The sequence below is a fragment of the Carcharhinus amblyrhynchos genome, chromosome 8, assembly GCF_965287045.1.
Source record: "Carcharhinus amblyrhynchos chromosome 8, sCarAmb.v2.hapA, whole genome shotgun sequence".
NCBI classification, from domain to species: Eukaryota; Metazoa; Chordata; class Chondrichthyes; order Carcharhiniformes; family Carcharhinidae; genus Carcharhinus; species Carcharhinus amblyrhynchos.
In genome coordinates this window covers 88285891-88303522 of record NC_137331.1, presented here as the reverse complement: position 1 = coordinate 88303522, position 17632 = coordinate 88285891, and the positions used below count along the sequence as shown (strand labels likewise).

General features: G+C 42.4%; 1 protein-coding gene across 4 annotated transcripts in view; it reads right to left on the bottom strand.

Moving 5' to 3' along the window:
* esrp1 (epithelial splicing regulatory protein 1) overlaps positions 1-16900 on the bottom strand; it is an 88127-nt gene extending 71227 nt beyond the window's left edge. For 3 of the 4 annotated variants that reach the window (XM_080194425.1, XM_080194426.1, XM_080194429.1), the window contains exons 1-7: positions 16597-16900; positions 16342-16470; positions 14876-14989; positions 14514-14628; positions 10586-10684; positions 10452-10506; positions 4534-4644 (exon numbers count right to left, since the gene is read on the bottom strand). In XM_080194425.1, coding sequence (XP_080050551.1) covers positions 4534-4644; positions 10452-10506; positions 10586-10684; positions 14514-14628; positions 14876-14989; positions 16342-16470; positions 16597-16728 — 755 coding nt within the window. In that variant the 5' untranslated portion in view covers positions 16729-16900. The remainder of the gene's footprint in view (positions 1-4533; positions 4645-10451; positions 10507-10585; positions 10685-14513; positions 14629-14875; positions 14990-16341; positions 16471-16596) is intronic. The other variant, XM_080194428.1, reaches the window with a different exon arrangement.
* Positions 16901-17632: the final 732 nt, after the last annotated feature.

The window sequence follows — 17632 nt, the reverse complement described above, 5'->3', positions numbered from 1 at the left end:
CCACAGCTGGAGTACTGTGTGCAGTTTTGGGCGCCGTACTTACGCAAGGATATTTTGGCCTTGGAGGGAGTGCAGAGGAGGTTTACTAGGCTGATGCTGGAGTTGAGGGGGCTGAGCTATGAGGAGAGGCTGAATAAACTAGGCTTGTACTTGTTAGAGTTTAGAAGAATGAGGGGAGATCTCATTGAGATGTATATGATGATGAATGGGCTGGATAGGATAGAGGTGGAGAGACTCTTCCCGCTCAGAAAGGACAGTAGGACTAGGGGGCACAGCCTCAAGATAAAGGGGGGGGGGCGGTTTAGAACGGAGTTGAGGAAGAATTTCTTCAAAGGGTGGTGAATCTCTGCCCGTTGAAGTGGTGGGGGCTACCTCGCTAAATATTTTTAAGACGCAGGTTGATGGGTTTTTGATAAGAGAGGGGATTAAGGGTTATGGGGAGAGGGCGGGAATGTGGAACTGAGCCACGACAGATCAGCCATGATCTTATTGAATGGCGGGGCAGCCTCGAAGGGCCAGATGGCCTACTCCTGCTCCTATTTCTTATGTTCTTATATGATACATTTCCTCTCCATGAGGTACTTTATAAGGGAGACAGACTAATAGGTACAATCCATGACAAAACCAATGGTATTGTGTGGACGAGGATTGAGACCATTCAGAGGTTAATAAGCCAAGGAAGAAATTAAAAAGCAGGACCTTAAAATATGATAATATCTGGTTTATTTGTGATGCCACAAACAAATGGGAGTTTAAATTAGGACATGGCAGGTTAGAGACATAGGATTCAGATTTCTGAGACACTGAGATCAGCTTTATGGCTGGGGGAAGATGTCCCTCCTGATGTGAGATGTCAGTTCAAGATGTACTGCCCATATCTGAATAGAGCTGATACCATTCTGCTTAAAGGCAAGCTGTAGGGAAAGGGTTGATTATTTTGGCAGGAATAGAGGCACCAAAACAAAGGGAAGAATTCTCCCATTTTGAGACTAAGTGCTTTGGTGGAGTGCAAATATCAAGTGTTCCCCACTGCGAAGGCTGGTGGGAAAACATACCAAATCTTCTGATCCCCTGACCTCATTAATCAAGCAACCAGGTGTTTTATACCATCTGCAGTGGCAGGGCAGGATTCGGTTGCGCGTAATCCACCTTCATCTCAGAATGTCCTATTTAAAAGGCATTAACTGTCAGCAGTATTTGCGCAAGACGTCAGGAAGGGGAGGACAGGGTCAAACACCGAAGTTTATTGATCTCTCACAACAGGGAGGGACATCTTACACTTGGCAGACAGAAGGAAGAGGCCCAGGAGGGAGATAAACCCAGCAGTGGCATAGGCAGCCAATGCAGTCAGCACTCATGGAGTACAAAGAAGCTCAGCAACTTAGTGCTAGAAGATGATTGACCTAATTTTCTCAGTAAGAAGTCTCACAACATCAGATTAAAGTCCAACAGGTTTATCTGGCAGCGCAAGCTTTCTGAGCACTGCTCCTTCATCAGATGAACGAGGAGTTGTGTTCACAATCAGGGCATATACGGACATACACAAGATAATGGTTGGATTGCAAGTCTTTACAGGTAATCAAATCTTAAAAGGTACAGACAATGAGTGGAGGGAGGGCCAAGCACAGGTTAAAAAGATATGTACTGTCTCCAGCCAGGACAATTCTGATTACCTGTAAAGACGCGCAATACAACCATTATCTTATAAATTGAGTTTGTGTCTGTATATGCCCTGTTTTTGAACACAACACACATAAGAACATAAGAAATAGGAGCAGGAGTAGGCCATCTAGACCTGCGAGCCTGCCCCGCCATTCAATAAGATCATGGCTGATCTGTTGCTGCTCAGTTCCACTTTCCCGCCCTCTCCCCATAACCCTTAATCCCCTCTCTTATCAAAAACCCATCAACCCGCGTCTTAAAAATATTTAGCGAGGCAGCCTCCACCACTTCAACGGGCAGAGAATTCCAGAGATTCACCACCCTTTGAGTGAAGAAGTTCCTCCTCAACTCCGTTCAAAGCCGCCCCCCTTTTATCTTGAGGCTGTGCCCCCTAGTCCTACTGTCTTTTTTGAGCGGGAAAAGTCTCTCCACCTCTATCCTATCCATCCCATTCATCATCTTATATGTCTCAATGAGATCTCCCCTCATTCTTCTAAACTCTAACGAGTACAAGCCTAGTTTATTCAGCCTCTCCTCATAGCTCAACCCCCTCAACTCCGGTATCAGCCTAGTAAACCTCCTCTGCACTCCCTCCAAGGCCAAAATATCTTTGCGCAGGTGCGGCGCCCAAAACTGCACACAGTACTCCAGCTGCGGCCTCACCAATGCCCTATACAGCTGCAGCAAGACCTCCCTACTTTTACACCTCATTCACTTGAAGAAGAAGCAAAACTTCAAAAGCTTGTGCTGCCAAATAAACCACTTGGACTTTAACCTGGTGTTGAGAGACTTCTTACTGTGCTTATCCCAGTCCAACGCCAGCATCTTTACATCATGGCTAATTTCGTATGCCAGGGTAAGTCCCACACACGATCACACAATCCGCACAGATTCCAAAATGTCAGGGTCCAAGGACCAGTGCCAAATACATGCCCTGCTTCACAGCCCACTTCAATGCATCTATGATATGGTGGAGTGACCACTGTGCCTCCTTTACCTTTCAAGAGACATGTGTTGCTGCATGGAGTGGAGATGGTCAAGAGAGAAGTGTGTAATGAGGGAGGGCGAGGGAAGATGCCAGCATTGACATACAAAACAAGCCGTTTCCACCTCACTGTCTCTGGACATCAGAGTGCTCAGCAATCCCTCACCAAGCCTTCCAAACTCCACCCCGCCCCTCCAGACTCCATCCCTTAGTCCTTTCTCCCCAATAGTATCTTCCCCCACCATCCCTCCTTTGCCCTGGATACCCTCAGTCCTCCCTAACTCTTCCAAGCCTCACCCCAGTCAACGTCATCTCAGCCTTAACCCCACTGAGATTTACACACTTCCTCACTACCTGCCTCCTCACCACATACCTACCAGCAGTTGGCAAAGAACCTGACTTTGTGCAGCATTTCAAAGAACTCAGCGCAGATCATGAAGTTGGTGTACAGTGGTCTTGAAGTCATTTCAACATTATGGACGCCAGGACTGTCGCGTGGGGATTCCCCACTTCGAGAGTAGCTTCATGTTGGTGCCAAATGCACAAAGATTGACTCACTGTTCAGTACGGTGTGCTCATCAAGTTTCCTGTATCTGCAGGCCTCCATCATCCTCCTTGGATCTCTGTGATCTGAGCAGGTCCCTAATAAAAGGTAGGTATCTGCAAGCCATGGTGTTCCAAATGTGTTTCGCACCGACGTGTTTTCGTCTCAGCATCTTGCAAAATCAGCTGTTCGCATAAGATGCCATTTGGACCTTCATCTGCATTCCATTAACGGAACACAAATAAGGGAGACTCTGGCCTCTGATGCATATTCTGAATTGCATGGGGGCAACAACAAAGAACCTGTAGACTCATGCTGGCATAAAAATTTGACTTCTGGGCCTTGTGCCATATTCTTCCTCCATGCTCACCATTAAACCCACCTACCGATGCTTGGGAGAATTCCAGCCACAGTATTAAAAAGTAGAAAGAAGATGCAGAGAGAACAGGGAGAAACAATTTAAGAGTTATAAACCATATGGAATTAGGTGAAATCAGAAAGTACAAGAAGAGGTCAAGGTTGTGTTTGAAGAGAACCTGTTGAAATGTATGAAGAATGTTTAATACATTTTGTGAGCTGCAGGTATAAACAAGCACTTGGGAATAGGATTTAATGGTTATAACTGGGTCCTAGGTCAAAAATAGGTTGTGTTCAATGGTTAACATCCCTGTATACACGATATTCAGCAGAGATAGGAAAGGAAAAAATTAGACCTAGAAGAGAGAATGAAAAAGGAAAAACTCTATTTAGAGGCAAAAAAACTAGTCTTATGCTACTTCGTGCATTACATAGGATACCAAATAGTGGCAAGGATGTAGGAGGAGCAAGTTTTCAAATTATTACTGAGATAAACCTATGATGGCAGAAAGAAGCAAATTGGAATTATATAGATTTGTATCCCAATTTTAAACAATGATCCCACCCATGCCATTATATTGAGGTTTCAAGTAGACACCAGAAATATTTTCTTGATAAAAAGGAGAAGCCTAAAAATCAAAAGAATCTATGCTCCCCAAGTATGGTTTTCCTTTAGAAAAATAGGACCATAAAAGATAATGGCAAGCTTTTTTAAATATGTTCCAATTTCTTACTTTGTTGAAAAACTATCCAGCTCTCACCAAGCTAAACATTTTGGAATTAGTAATTTTTGGTGGTGTGGGAACAGATTTTTGTGTGCCTGCCCACCTAATACGGGAGATGCAGAAACTTGACAGGGAAGAGGAAAGCAATCCAAACAAAATCACAAATCAATTTTTAAAACAACAATCATAGAATAATTCTTCGGAAATTCTATGATAATGTATGTTATCATAAGTGATTTTTTTTCCTGTTAAATACTAACTTAGCTATGTTGAGACCCCTGAAGAATCTAGCAATATCTTGGTCAGATGACTGCCAAGGTAGCCCCCTCGCTCTGATCACTGTATTATCATCAATGATCTCCATCTTGCTGCTGTAAGAAAAGACAAGAAATATTTGTAAATTAAAATTACTCTTGTAAGAAATATTTTAAAGCCTTATTATCCAAATCAACCAGCTGAGAGACAATCACTTCTTAAGCAACAAAAACAGAAAATACTGGAAATACCCCAGTCAGGCAGCATCCATGGAGAGAAAACAGTTAATGTTTCACCTTTTTCTTGCTCCACAGATGCTTTTTGGCCTGCTGAACACTTGCTGGGTATTTCCAGTTTGTTTCAGATTTACAGCATCTGCAGTCTTTCAGCTTTTGCATTAATGATCTCTCGTGCTTGGTCTAGGTTGGAATAGATTCAACAATAAATAAATCATTACCAGGTAAGATAAATAGTTTGAATTTCCCCCATAAATGAATATTAAATAATCCTAACAGAATAATTCACATTGGGAGCGATTTCAAAAGGTAGAGGAAATATTCCACTCGCCAAATTCATGAATATTGTCTGTTGCTAAAGTTTCAAAAAATTGAAGTCCAACAGGTTTATTTGGAATCACAAGCTTTCAGAGCACTGCTCCTTCATTAGGTAAGTGATGAAGGAGCAGAGTTCTGAAAGTTCATGATTCCAAATAAACCTGTTGGACTTTAACCTGGTGTTTAACTTTAACCTGAGAGACTTCTTACTACGCCCACCCCAGTCCAATACTGACATCGCCACCTCAAAAAGTAGTTTAAAGCTTCAAATTGAAATTGAGTTGTCAAGTGTTAACTTATCATGGTTTCATACCTTTGTTGAACCATTTTAATTAAGGCTTCTTTCATGCATTTATAATAAAAGGCCCACGTCTTCATTAAAACAACACATTAAATGGATTCTAATGTTCAAGCTATATTTTTGAGGCACTTGTGCCAATTAACTGAATCATTTTCTTTTCTTCTACATTATCTTTTACGGAGTACAGGTAGGAAAACAACAGGTGACAATAAAATATTATTTTAATTGAATGATCATAGCATTCAGCATTTTCATCTCATCATTTACTCAAATAATTACAAATCAAATCTTAAGAGTGCACATTATACTTTCAATATGTTAACTAGGACAACGGTTTGCACATTCCAAGACATGTTATATAGCAAGAGAAAACGGGCACCAAGTCAAAGGAGTGAAAACAGAAAAAGCAATCTCAAGCTTGGCTAGAGATGGGTGTTAACAAAGAGTCGAGAAAACTGGAGAAGAAGAGTTTTCAAGAATGTTCCAAAGCTTGGGCGCAGGAAAACACAGCACAATCAAGATTTTTTCTGGTGCCCTGTGAATAGTTCCATAAGACAGTAAAATCAGTGCTCCCTTTCTGTGTGGGAATTTTGAAGAGTCCAGCTCATTTCAAGAAAGCGAGTCTGCTCTGCTGAAGACAGAGCTGCCAACTGTGGGATGAACGGAATTGAGAACGCATAAGAAGACAGGGCTCGAGGCAGAGGTGGTTGTAAACATTCGGAGATTATAGGGCCATAAAGAGATTTAAACACAAGGTTGAGAGCTTTAAACTGGAGGCATTGGAGAACAAGAGCATTTATAGAACACTTTTCACGACCGCCAGATTTTTCAAAGCACTTTGCAACCATTGAACTACTTTTTGAGCTGAAGTCATTGTAACATAGGAAATGTGGCAGCCAATATGTGGACAATAAACTCCCACAAACAACATAATAATGATTCAATAATATGTTAAATGAATTGAGCGATAAACATTGGCCAAAATACTGTGACTAACAACCCTGATCTTCTTTGAAATAGCACCATACAATCTTCTATATTCAACCAAGCAGGCAGATGGGGCATTAGTTTAAATCTCAACTGAAAACTGATGGCCAGGATTCTCCCGAAAAAATTCTAAGCGCCAAATTTGCGTAAAAATGGGAGTAGCTCCCACTAGTTTTTTAGTCGGATTTTCAAAATGAGTCTCCTCCACTGTGCACTGCAGAATTCCTCAGGGAGATACACTTCAAAAATCAGAGGGTGGGGTCTATTCCTGCTGAAGACGCTGACAGCATAGCGCTGAGCTGGCCACAGTGCATGTGATCTATTATGGTGGAGATCAAAAACAGTAGCCCCATACTGCTGGGCTCCTGATCACTGCTAACTCAATTGCTGGTCAGCATAGAACATAAGAACATAAGAAATAGGAGCAGGAGTAGGCCATCTAGCCCCTCGAGCCTGCCCCGCCATTCAATAAGATCATGGCTGATCTGTCGCTGCTCAGTTCCACTTTTCCGCTTTCTCCCCATAACCCTTAATCCCCTCTCTTATCAAAAACCCATCAACCCGCGTCTTAAAAATATTTAGCGAGGCAGCCTCCACGACTTCAACGGGCAGAGAATTCCAGAGATTCACCACCCTTTGAGTGAAGAAGTTCCTCCTCAACTCCGTTCTAAACCACCCCCCTTTTATCTTGAGGCCGTGCCCCCTAGTCCTACTGTCTTTTTTGAGCGGGAAGAGTCTCTCCACCTCTATCCTATCCATCCCATTCATCATCTTATACGTCTCAATGAGATCTCCCCTCATTCTTCTAAACTCTAACGAGTACAAGCCCAGTTCACTCAGCCTCCCCTCATAGCTCAACCCCCTCAACTCCGGTATCAGCCTAGTAAACCTCCTCTGCACTCCCTCCAAGGCCAAAATATCTTTGCGCAGGTGCGGCGCCCAAAACTGCACACAGTACTCCAGCTGCGGCCTCACCAATGCCCTATACAGCTGCAGCAAGACCTCCCTACTTTTATATTCAATCCCCCTCGCTATGAAGGCCAGCATCCCATTTGCCTTCCTGACCACCTGCAAGCTGGGTTTTTGCGACTCATGCACAAGGACCCCGAGGTCCCTCTGCACCGCCGCCTGCTGCAGTTTTTCGCCACGTAAGTAATAGTCCTTCCTACCATTCTTCCTACCAAAGTGGACCACCTCACACTTGCCAACATTAAATTCCATTTGCCATTTCCTGGCCCATTCGCCCAGCCTATCTAGATCCTTCTGCAGACTCTCCACACCCTGAGTAACCCTGAATCACTGCCCCTCCGCCCACCACAACCCCTGCCCCACCGCCCACCATCACCACACCACACCCCCCTCCCCCCGCCCACCCCCCACCACTCCCAGATCCTCAGGCTACCGGACATCCCCCCCAAAGTCCTTTCCACCCCTTGGGCAGTGTCCTGGTGACAGACTGGCAATGCCTGGGGCAACCCCCATAACTCAACTTCTCGGGGTAGGGAGTGGGGGGCCTTTATAGCCTCCCTTCACTCCAGCGGGGTCCTATTCCCTGTTAGTGGGGAACTGTCATAAACCCCGCCACAGTGAACCACAAATCCTGGCCCTGCAGATGCACAGAGGCTGTGGCATCCAGTGGGAAACCCACTAAGAGATCTCCACTGATGTCCCCGGTCCACTGCACTGCAAGTGCAGAACAGTGGGCTGGGAGAATCACCCTCAACATCACTGACAGTGCATGTCCTCAGTACCACGCTGGTTGTCAGCCTTCCTTGTTTTTTCCGGGGGTGAAACTCAAAGCTGAATTCTTGTGACAGAACCTGGAACAGGAGAGGATTGAATACAAGCAAGCAAAGGCTTGAATGAGTTCAGGTCTTTGAAAGATGGCAAATGGGAAGTCAGCAGGAAAAGCACTGGAGTAATTATTCGTGCCTTTATTACTCCAGTCTTGAAAGGATTTTAACAGCAATGCATGCAAAGAGTGTACACAGGCAGAGTTATGTAGATTGGAACTGGGCAATCTTGGAAAGCTCATGAAAACAGAAGTTCAGCTCGAGGGTGAACAACACTTCAAAATTGGGAAATACCAGGTTAAACCAGAAAATGAGAGTAGAAAGGGGGAGTGGAGATTGTGACAATGATAATGGAATCATGGTAGAGTTAGAGGTAATGTTTGAAAATTATTCATTATAGGTGGAATCAAAAATTGGAATTGAAATGACAATCTTCTTGTGAAGTGGTAAGTGGATACAGTCTGACAACGTAACATAATGACACCTGTAGGGATTGTGTCCTGACAATGTAATATGGTGACACCAGTTGAGAGCTTGCATCGTGACTGAATCTCATTTTTGCACCTGCGACCACGCTAGCAAGATCTCATGATGCGATTTTGTCTGCAACCCCCTAACACAGTGCTGAGTGAGTAACGCACTGTCAGAGGGTCAGTGCTGAAGCAGTGCTGAAACAAAGACAGAAAATGATAGATAATGATACATTTCAACATTAGCAGGCTTCCCTGCTTTATCATCCTCACCATATTTCAATTCCCCCCCACCCCCCAATTGACATCATGTCATATTAGCGAGGTTTACAACAGAACTGGAACATCATGCACCAGGGAACAGAACCCATTGCGGTGAACAGCTACGTACAATCTCCATGGTGGGAGTGGGTTGGGGGGAGCATGCCCAGGCAGTACCCCGGTACTAGGAGAGCAATGCCAAGATGGGCTGCCTCTGGGAAAGGGTTCCTCATATGCATTGGGTGAGTGTGGGGAGGGAGGGAGGGGGGGAAGAGAGAGAACGAGGAGAGAAGAAGAGGAATGTGGTGGAGTTGGGGTGGGGGTTTGCTCCCAGCATGACAACATGTGACTGCCTCCAACATTTTTCTTCTCAAAGAAAATATCACAAGAAAAGTCAGCAGGAGAGCGCAAGAGAGAGAGAGAGAACCAGAGCAATGAGTCAACACATTCAGGTCAAGAGTAGTCTATTCAGCCCTTTAAGCCTATTCAATCATTAGTTGGATCATTGCCAATCTGCATCTATCAACCTAAGCTCTGTAATCAATAACACCCTAGTTTAACTTAATCATTAAACTTGGTCTTGAAAGTTTCAATTGCTCTAGCTTCTATGTTTTAGGGGACAGAGTGTTTCACAATTTCATTATCTCACGTAGAGGAGGATCTGGCATTGTGCAGGTTATGCACATTTGTTTAGGATACCAACACCCCATCCGAGGATATAGTTTGTCTTTAGCTGCCCTATGAATTGTTTTAATGATCTTACTCATTTCAAGAATGGTGTAACCTGAACTTTGTATTTGCAACATAATTACTTCGTATTTCAGTCCTCAAGATGTATCAACATTTCAATAGCCTTCTTAGTTATTTGGTATAGCTAATCTGCTTTCAGTGATTTCCATATTTGGACCTCCAAATCTCTCTGCTCTGCCTTGGTTCCCAGCTTCTCACCATTATGAAAATTTTCTGATCCATTATTCTTGGGTCTAAACTGGATGACTCCACATGTTCCCACATTGAACACCGTCTATCAATCTATCAATGGCCCATTTAAGGATACATTTAAGGTGAATTAGACAGGTCTTTTGACTCGGAGTCAAATGGTGACAATGAAGCCAAAGATCAGTCATGACATATTGAATGGTGAAGCACGCTGAAGGGTGCATCTGGTATATTCCTGCTCTTATTTCTCCAGTTTTTACATTAAAACGTCCTTCTCCCATCTAAAAACTATCCAACATGACTAGAAGCTTTTACATTCTTTTGGAGTAAATTTTAAATATAACGGAAACTGAGGCACAGTACAGATCCCTGGAGAATGCCACTACACACTGCCAATTAGATTACATTCACATTAGCCCTCCTCTCTACCTCCTAATTTGATACCCAACAACAAGTTGGGGCCAATTCCAGGCGTTCTGAATTTCGTCAACAGTCTGTGTAGGTGAGGGTAAAAAAATGACAGATAAAATAAAGACTAAACAAATAATAAATGCATATCATTCCCACTATTATTGTTGTATAGCTCTGAGCTTTGATATTTTGATTAAGGTAACTTACCAGGTCCCTGTTTCAAATTTATGATTCACTCTTTCAGGATCAATAAACCTGTGATCTAAACAGATTGAAATGTTACAAACTCAATTCATTCGCACTAAAACAAAACAGAATCCAACTAAATTGATGTCACTTACTGTGGGGTTCGGATATAATGGTTAATATAATGTCATTTGCAATCATAATATCTGAAGCACCAAACTGGTAGGTGGCTGATTTATCTTCAAGATGTAGATCTGCAGAAACTTGTCAAGGAAAAACGTGTTGATGATAATTGCACACCAATAGTGCAATAATGTAATATTTTGTTGCATATTGTTGGATATGAGAAATTTCCTTAATATCAAGTGTAAATTAAAAATCAAATTAAGGTTGTAATGAGAAAAAATGATCGTGAATTTTTGTATGATCCACCTGATCTGCAGCAAACCATGGAAGTACTGGTAAATTGGATGACATAGGTGGAAAGAAATTTATATCAACCTGTAATACATGCTGCCCTACTTGTTGTTTACTCCCATGACTTCAACATAATGATGCACTTCCAGGGCTGGGATTGAGCCAGAGTGTGGAAAGAAACCAGTTTTTATTGCGTTTGCTCAGGCTGCAAAGCAACTGGTGGCATAAATACCAGTCTATCGAGTGACCTTTGCTGCCAGTACCTGGACTTCAGGTGTGAGTAACATTGGAAACAGTTAACACCATTCTTGCATGCTGACACTCAAAGCCTTCATTCACTCATTAACAGCAACTTTAATGAGCTAACAGAAAAAAATTGCCAACAATGAGTATATATCATCACCTGGTGCCGGAGGGGAGGGGGGGGAATGGGAGGGCAGGAGGGCGCAGAGGAGATTATAACATTTGGCGGGTGGGTGGTGAAACATGCTGTGGTTATCCCACAATTTCTCTTAAAGGGATACTCTTCTTGAACAAGTGTAGTTTTCCCCCTTTGTTGAGTCAGAAAAGGAGTATGTATGTTTCATAGACAAACTCCATGACTGGTCATATTGCGTATGAATAAGACATCACCGCACTATTTCTAAATAAGCAAAACAATGTGGGTGCAAAAACAATGTCTTAGGTGAAGAAAAAAAATCGTGTTAATTTGAATACCACTCCCCAAACCAAGACTCGCTCTCAAATACATTGCGGTGGTCTCCACAACAGGAGCATGACACTGAGAAAAAAAAATTACTTTTCCAGATTAAGTAAAATCTATGTGGAGCACTACAATTAGTAAAATCCACAGAAGTGCATCTCTTTTGGCTTCAGCAACAAAACAGAAGAGAAATTTAAAAAAAAAATCACAGCAGGACTGACACATGAACTTAGAACAACAGGGCAACAAGCTGAAAAATCTCATACATGCTAATGTGGGATTAATGTTCCCTATTACGTGGACAAATTTAAGACTACCCCCTCAGAAAAGTTAGATGCTTCTCATAACTGGCAGCTAACTTCATTATGAGTAGTTAGCCAGCTGATCTGCTAAATGGTTAACTACAGAAAAAAGTTGAATGAATCCCTAAAGAAAACTCAAACCTTTGAAAAACTGTATGCCACCCAAAGACCTCCTCTGAAGGTTAACTTCACACCAACTACTCCCACAGTCAGATGTATGGTGCAAAGAGAAAGTTCAGGACCACTAACTTTCAAAACCATTGTTGATTTCCAAGTAGCTGATCATAGCTGACTCAATGAATTGGTGGATGATCCATCATGGAGTACATTTAAGATTGGGATGGACAGGTTTAGCATCTCAGGGAATCAGCAGGAAAGTGGAGCTGAAGAGCAAGATCAATCATGATCATCTGGAAAGACAGCCTGACAGGCCACACGGTCAACTCCTGCTCCTGCCACTTGGGCTCCTGATGAGAAATACATTGCACGGCGTGGAATTAACCATGTAAACCGAATCCATTATTTGCACTAGGTTAATTTAGCTCAGTTATGGTGTGCATTACATTTTGTCAGCATCTCTCCTGGTTAGGGAAGATGAGATTATCAATCAATATTCCTGTTCTTGATCCAGTGATATCTAGTTGTTGAAATGTGAATATGCTGACATTAAATGAGGTCTACGTTATGCTGCCACAATCAAACAGCTTGCTGAATCTCTTGTCTTGGCATATTGCAAGCTAGAAATAATGAGCATGAAATTTACAGAACTACAATCTTGGTTGATGTAATCTGTGAACTGTATCCTAGGACCGGTTATTTGTCTTCAGAAAAAAAATTAAACAAGTGAACATGTAAAACTGGATCCTGCTAATGCTACTGTGATCAGATCACCAGGTGCATACCCTTATCCATTTTTAAATGTGGGAACGTGCAAAACAGAAATCAATTATATTTGTACACCAACTTAAAGAAAAATTATCAATAATTTATAGTTTTTGCCTTCTTTGCTAACTTGCAATGGGACATGGTTGCTGTCATGAGAGGTGGACACACTGACCTTTGGAAACACCTTGGCATCAGGTTATCTTGCACCTTGTCATCTGCATTGGGTGCTTTTGTGTCAATAAAATGTTATTGTACTCTTTGCCTGAAGCTGTTGACTCTTGCTAGGCTACAGTTCCGCAGATACTGATCTCTCTTCCAGTTCTTTACCATGATGGTCATCCTTTTGTCTGAACGTAGTGAGTTTAAACAGGAGATTTGACCAAGAAGAATCATAGAAACCCTACAGTGCAGAAAGAAGCCGTTGGGGCCCATCGAGCCTGCACCAACCATTATCCCACCTAGGCCCTATCCCCATATCCTTGTATATTTTTTACCCACTAATCCCTCTAACCTATGCATATCAGGACACTAAGGGGCAATTTTAGCATGACCAATCAACCTAACCCACACATCTTTGGACTGTGGGAGGAAACCAGAGCACCCAGAGGAAATCCACACAGACACAAGGAGAATGTGCAAACTCACACAGACAGTGGCCCAAGCCAGGAATCGAACCCAGGTCCCTGGAGCTGTGAAGCAGCAGTGCTAACCACTGTGCTGCCCATGGTATGGTAGCAGTGAACAGTACAGAGCATCATTGATGATCTTGGTCTCAACACAATATTCACACAATTGCAGTTTCCAGCAAGGATCACTGAACAGCAGTCTGCATTGCAAACTCCAACTGATCTATCACCTCCTCAGTCCAGGAAACCAAGATTAACCATGGTTCACATCAAAAAATCCAACTAGATTGGGGGTCAAAATGGCAGCAGCCCAAGATGATGCCTTGAACCACTGAGGACATTTCACATCTTCAGTCTTATGTTTAAGACTAAACAATGAGTACTGATAGGCTTTCTGACTATGGAAACATCATGGCCAAACCTCATTCTATCTTCACTGAATGTGAATGCAAGTACATTTTCTTGTACAAGTCATTTTAACAGCTTGTAGAGTGCCTTAATGCAATAAAGCATTCTATGGCACTTCATAGGGACATTAGAAAATAAAATATGACATCAAACCACAAATAAATATTTAGGCAGATAGCCAAAGCCTGATTAATAAAAAAAACCATATTGAAAAATCATTACAGTTGCAACATGTGCCAATAAAGTTTTTGTTGTCCTCAAAACCATACATGGTATACTCATCGAGCATTATCATACACTTCTCTACTTCATAACATATTATCATTGTAAGTAAATGTCTTAGAAGAAACAATTTCAACAACAATGGACAACTAGAATAAACTAGGGCTGATTTTGTTTTGGAGAAGTCGGCCAAGAGATCAGAGGGTTACTTTTCTCTGTCACATCACCCACAGTAAATGGTCAGTGATGTGTTGCTTTATATGACTGCATTCTTTCTATGTAAAGGTTTTGCCAAACCCAGCGTCCCTTTAAGTGCATTTAGTTTCCAGCAACACAGAATTTCAACATGTCCACGATCACAGTTACTACCACAGACTTTTAAAAAAAACATAAATTTCATGACACATTGTTGGATGGCAAGTGTTCCAGACTTGGTGTAGTGTTGAATCACAAGCTATCAGGAGACATTGGGGGAAGGGGGGGTGTGGCGCAAGAAGGAAAAATATTTGGCAAAGGATACGTTTGGCCATAACACTGAGATCAAGTTCATGGAGATCAGGAGCATCTGGGCAGCATTTCTTAAACTCTTTTTGCAGATCGAAAAAGGAATAGAAGCATTCTGGTAACATGACATTCTGTCAAGGGAAGCAAGATGAAGTGCAAATCACAACTCTTTGTTTGGAAACAGAGTTTCACAACAACGAATTATCAGCATTCCCTTGGTATTTGTGTATTATAAGTTTCAAAAGGAAAGCAACACACTGATCATGGTAAATTTTTTTGGGACAATTAAATAGCTACACTTGTTCAAATTATGACACATTTGGAACCATTAGAACTTATTTCAAATTTTAAAATTTCTAAGCATAATTTGGTACAGACCTTATTGGAAGATTCAGGGTGGAAGACTTGACGTATTAGCAGTTGACCATCTGTACAAAGGCAGAATGAAGTGCCCACTCCAATATTCAACTCATTGCTCACAGATCGATTAAACTGAGAGAAAGTGGATGATCAATATCAACACTTGCCTATGAATTAATTCATCTCAGAGATAAAATAGTGAAACAGTCATACCCAGGCCTCTCCAAACACAAGCCCCTTCCCAGTCCATTTGAAACAAATGTCAAATATATGACTTCATTATAACAACTTATATTACACAGCACCATAACAAACGTCCCAAGGCCCTTCACTGGAGTATTATAAAACAACCACCGAATCAGAATTTGCAATGGAAGGCTGTCATTTAAGTCTGTTCACACAAGGAATGTTACGTTTGATTTCAGCTTACCCGTACGTTATTTACAACGTCAACATGACATGACGATTTATTACACTGGTGTCATTGTGCTAAATCACTTCGACTCAAAACGATTCAATGCGTAAAACAAACCGATGTTCAAAACGGCACTAAGTACATTCACGCCATGCTTTGCATCTTGTGACCCCAAACCTGTTTATTTCTCAGCGTTGATTTAGAATAAATTGACGCTGGTCGTGTCGCCAGGAACAGCAATAAAAGGTAGGTACCGTTTCCCATGTGCTGAGTGGAATTTGCATAGCTGCTTTTGCTCGAGGCCTCTGAAGCCCTTTGCCACGGTCTTGTTAATACAAGCTAACAGTGCAATTCAGCTGTGTTGTGGGGGGTAGACAGGTCTTGCAAACGCACACAATTCAACAGACTCCAAGTCTGCATCGATCGGCTCCAAACGTTTACTTGTTCAGCCTCCTCCGCCCCCCCTCCCCAACATACAACAGTATTCAGACAAATATTTGCATTTGTATGATAACTCGGCACTGCGTCGACCAAAACACTTAATCATGTATGTTTACTTCGTGCCTGTTCATTATAACGCCTTTGCTTTGGGAGCGCACAGGCTTCACTGAAGTCATGTAGATGTCAATTCTCCAATCTGGTTAACTGCTGTAAAGACAATGAAACAACTTGCATTTGTTTATATCTAGTGCCAGCTGGCGACTTCATAACTAAATCAAATTTGTCCTGTCCAGACAAGATTTTTTATAAATTAACAATATTTTTACAAACCAAAAATTGAGTTAAATACATTGTCATCGTCATGCGAGTTATATATACACATTCCTGTAGTTTGGAGGTCGAATCAATCACTGCCAACGACCTGACCCTTTCCTTCCCACCCACAGAAAAATTGAAGTTTCTCTAATCCAAACTATTGGCAAGGTAGAACGAAAATGTGCGTTTTTTTTTAGAAAAAGTGTTGGGGCAGAGAGAGAGAGAGGGAGGAAGGAAAAACAAGTTCCAATCAGATTGAATTCCACCTCCTGATAGCCTCGATGAAGTCGTACACCGAGGGCGGTGCATTCACCTGTTCAAGAACTTGATCCAGAGGTTCTGCTGTGTTCAGGTTTTCCACCGCAATACCAGTGTGCTCGATGCATTGCTCTGTTAGTTCCAAATTATTCGGTTTAACAAATACTTTGTGCACTTTCCCAGCCTAGATTAAGAAAGAAAATACAAAAACAGTTCAAAGGGACATCTCAGAAGAATTGGGGGTGGGGGAAGAGCAAACCGGCCCCTCCAAACTTTTCATAAGAGTGTAAACAACATAGTCGCTTCGTACCTTTTCGTTTGCCAAATCCACCACTTGCCACAACAAAAGCACCAGCTCCTTCTCATCAGATCCCAGCTTTTTCCCATGTGCCCCGGCTGTTGCCCCAAATAAAAGTACCAAATAATCCAGAGACGCCGTCATGCTCACAAGAAAAGAGACAAGACACTAAACTAACCCCCGCGCCGAATAGTGACCCAGAAATAAATCGCTCAGCACCCCTCCCAGTGAAAAGTAAAGGAGAAAGCCACCCTATACACCTACAACCGTCTAAACCAGGTGTAAGCCCAAACTAGGAAGGAGGTCGCTTTTCCTTTTTTTCTGCTTGCGTGAGAACTGATGCAAATGAGCTCTTTTTTTTGCATTTACCTGCCCACAACCACGTGGGTTGAAAAAAATACCTGGCTCCCACAGAACAAGAACCATTGGCTGCTTTGTGCAGGTACGTGGCACTGTGACCGAGCAAAACAACAGCAGCAGCATACTGCACTGGATATTCGCAAACTGGAGCCTAACATTCACTGGCGATTAACATTTCAGGTCTAAAATGAATTAAACATGTTCCAAAGCGTCCGAGTTCACTTTGTTGTGGCAAAAGTTGATCATTGTTTTCGTTGTAGCCCAAGTTATTACACTTTGGGAGCACCCTTTTAAATGGACTTGATTTTTCATCATGAGATTTAGCCTGCTAGCTTAATGCGTGAAACAAAGCTCCTGAAGTTGTGTTGAAATCTGATTTGGATCAGGGTAAAGGTTCGAAAGTAAATTCATTGGCAATAGGAATCCCAAAAATCAAGTTGAATTAATATGTGACTCGCACGATGATTTGCGGGGGGAGGGGCGGTCGCTGCTTCCTTTCCTCGCTGGATCCTGGGGAAAGGTGTGTCCATTGTACACCTTTGCCTACCGCCTCAAGGTCGGGAGGAGACGGGCAGATCTTAATACATCAAAATCAACAGAGCCTGCCAACAGACAAGAACGCACGCAGCATCGTTTTAAATGTACAGAGCTCGTCACGTTAGTAAACCCGGTGCGTTTTGAACTCCCG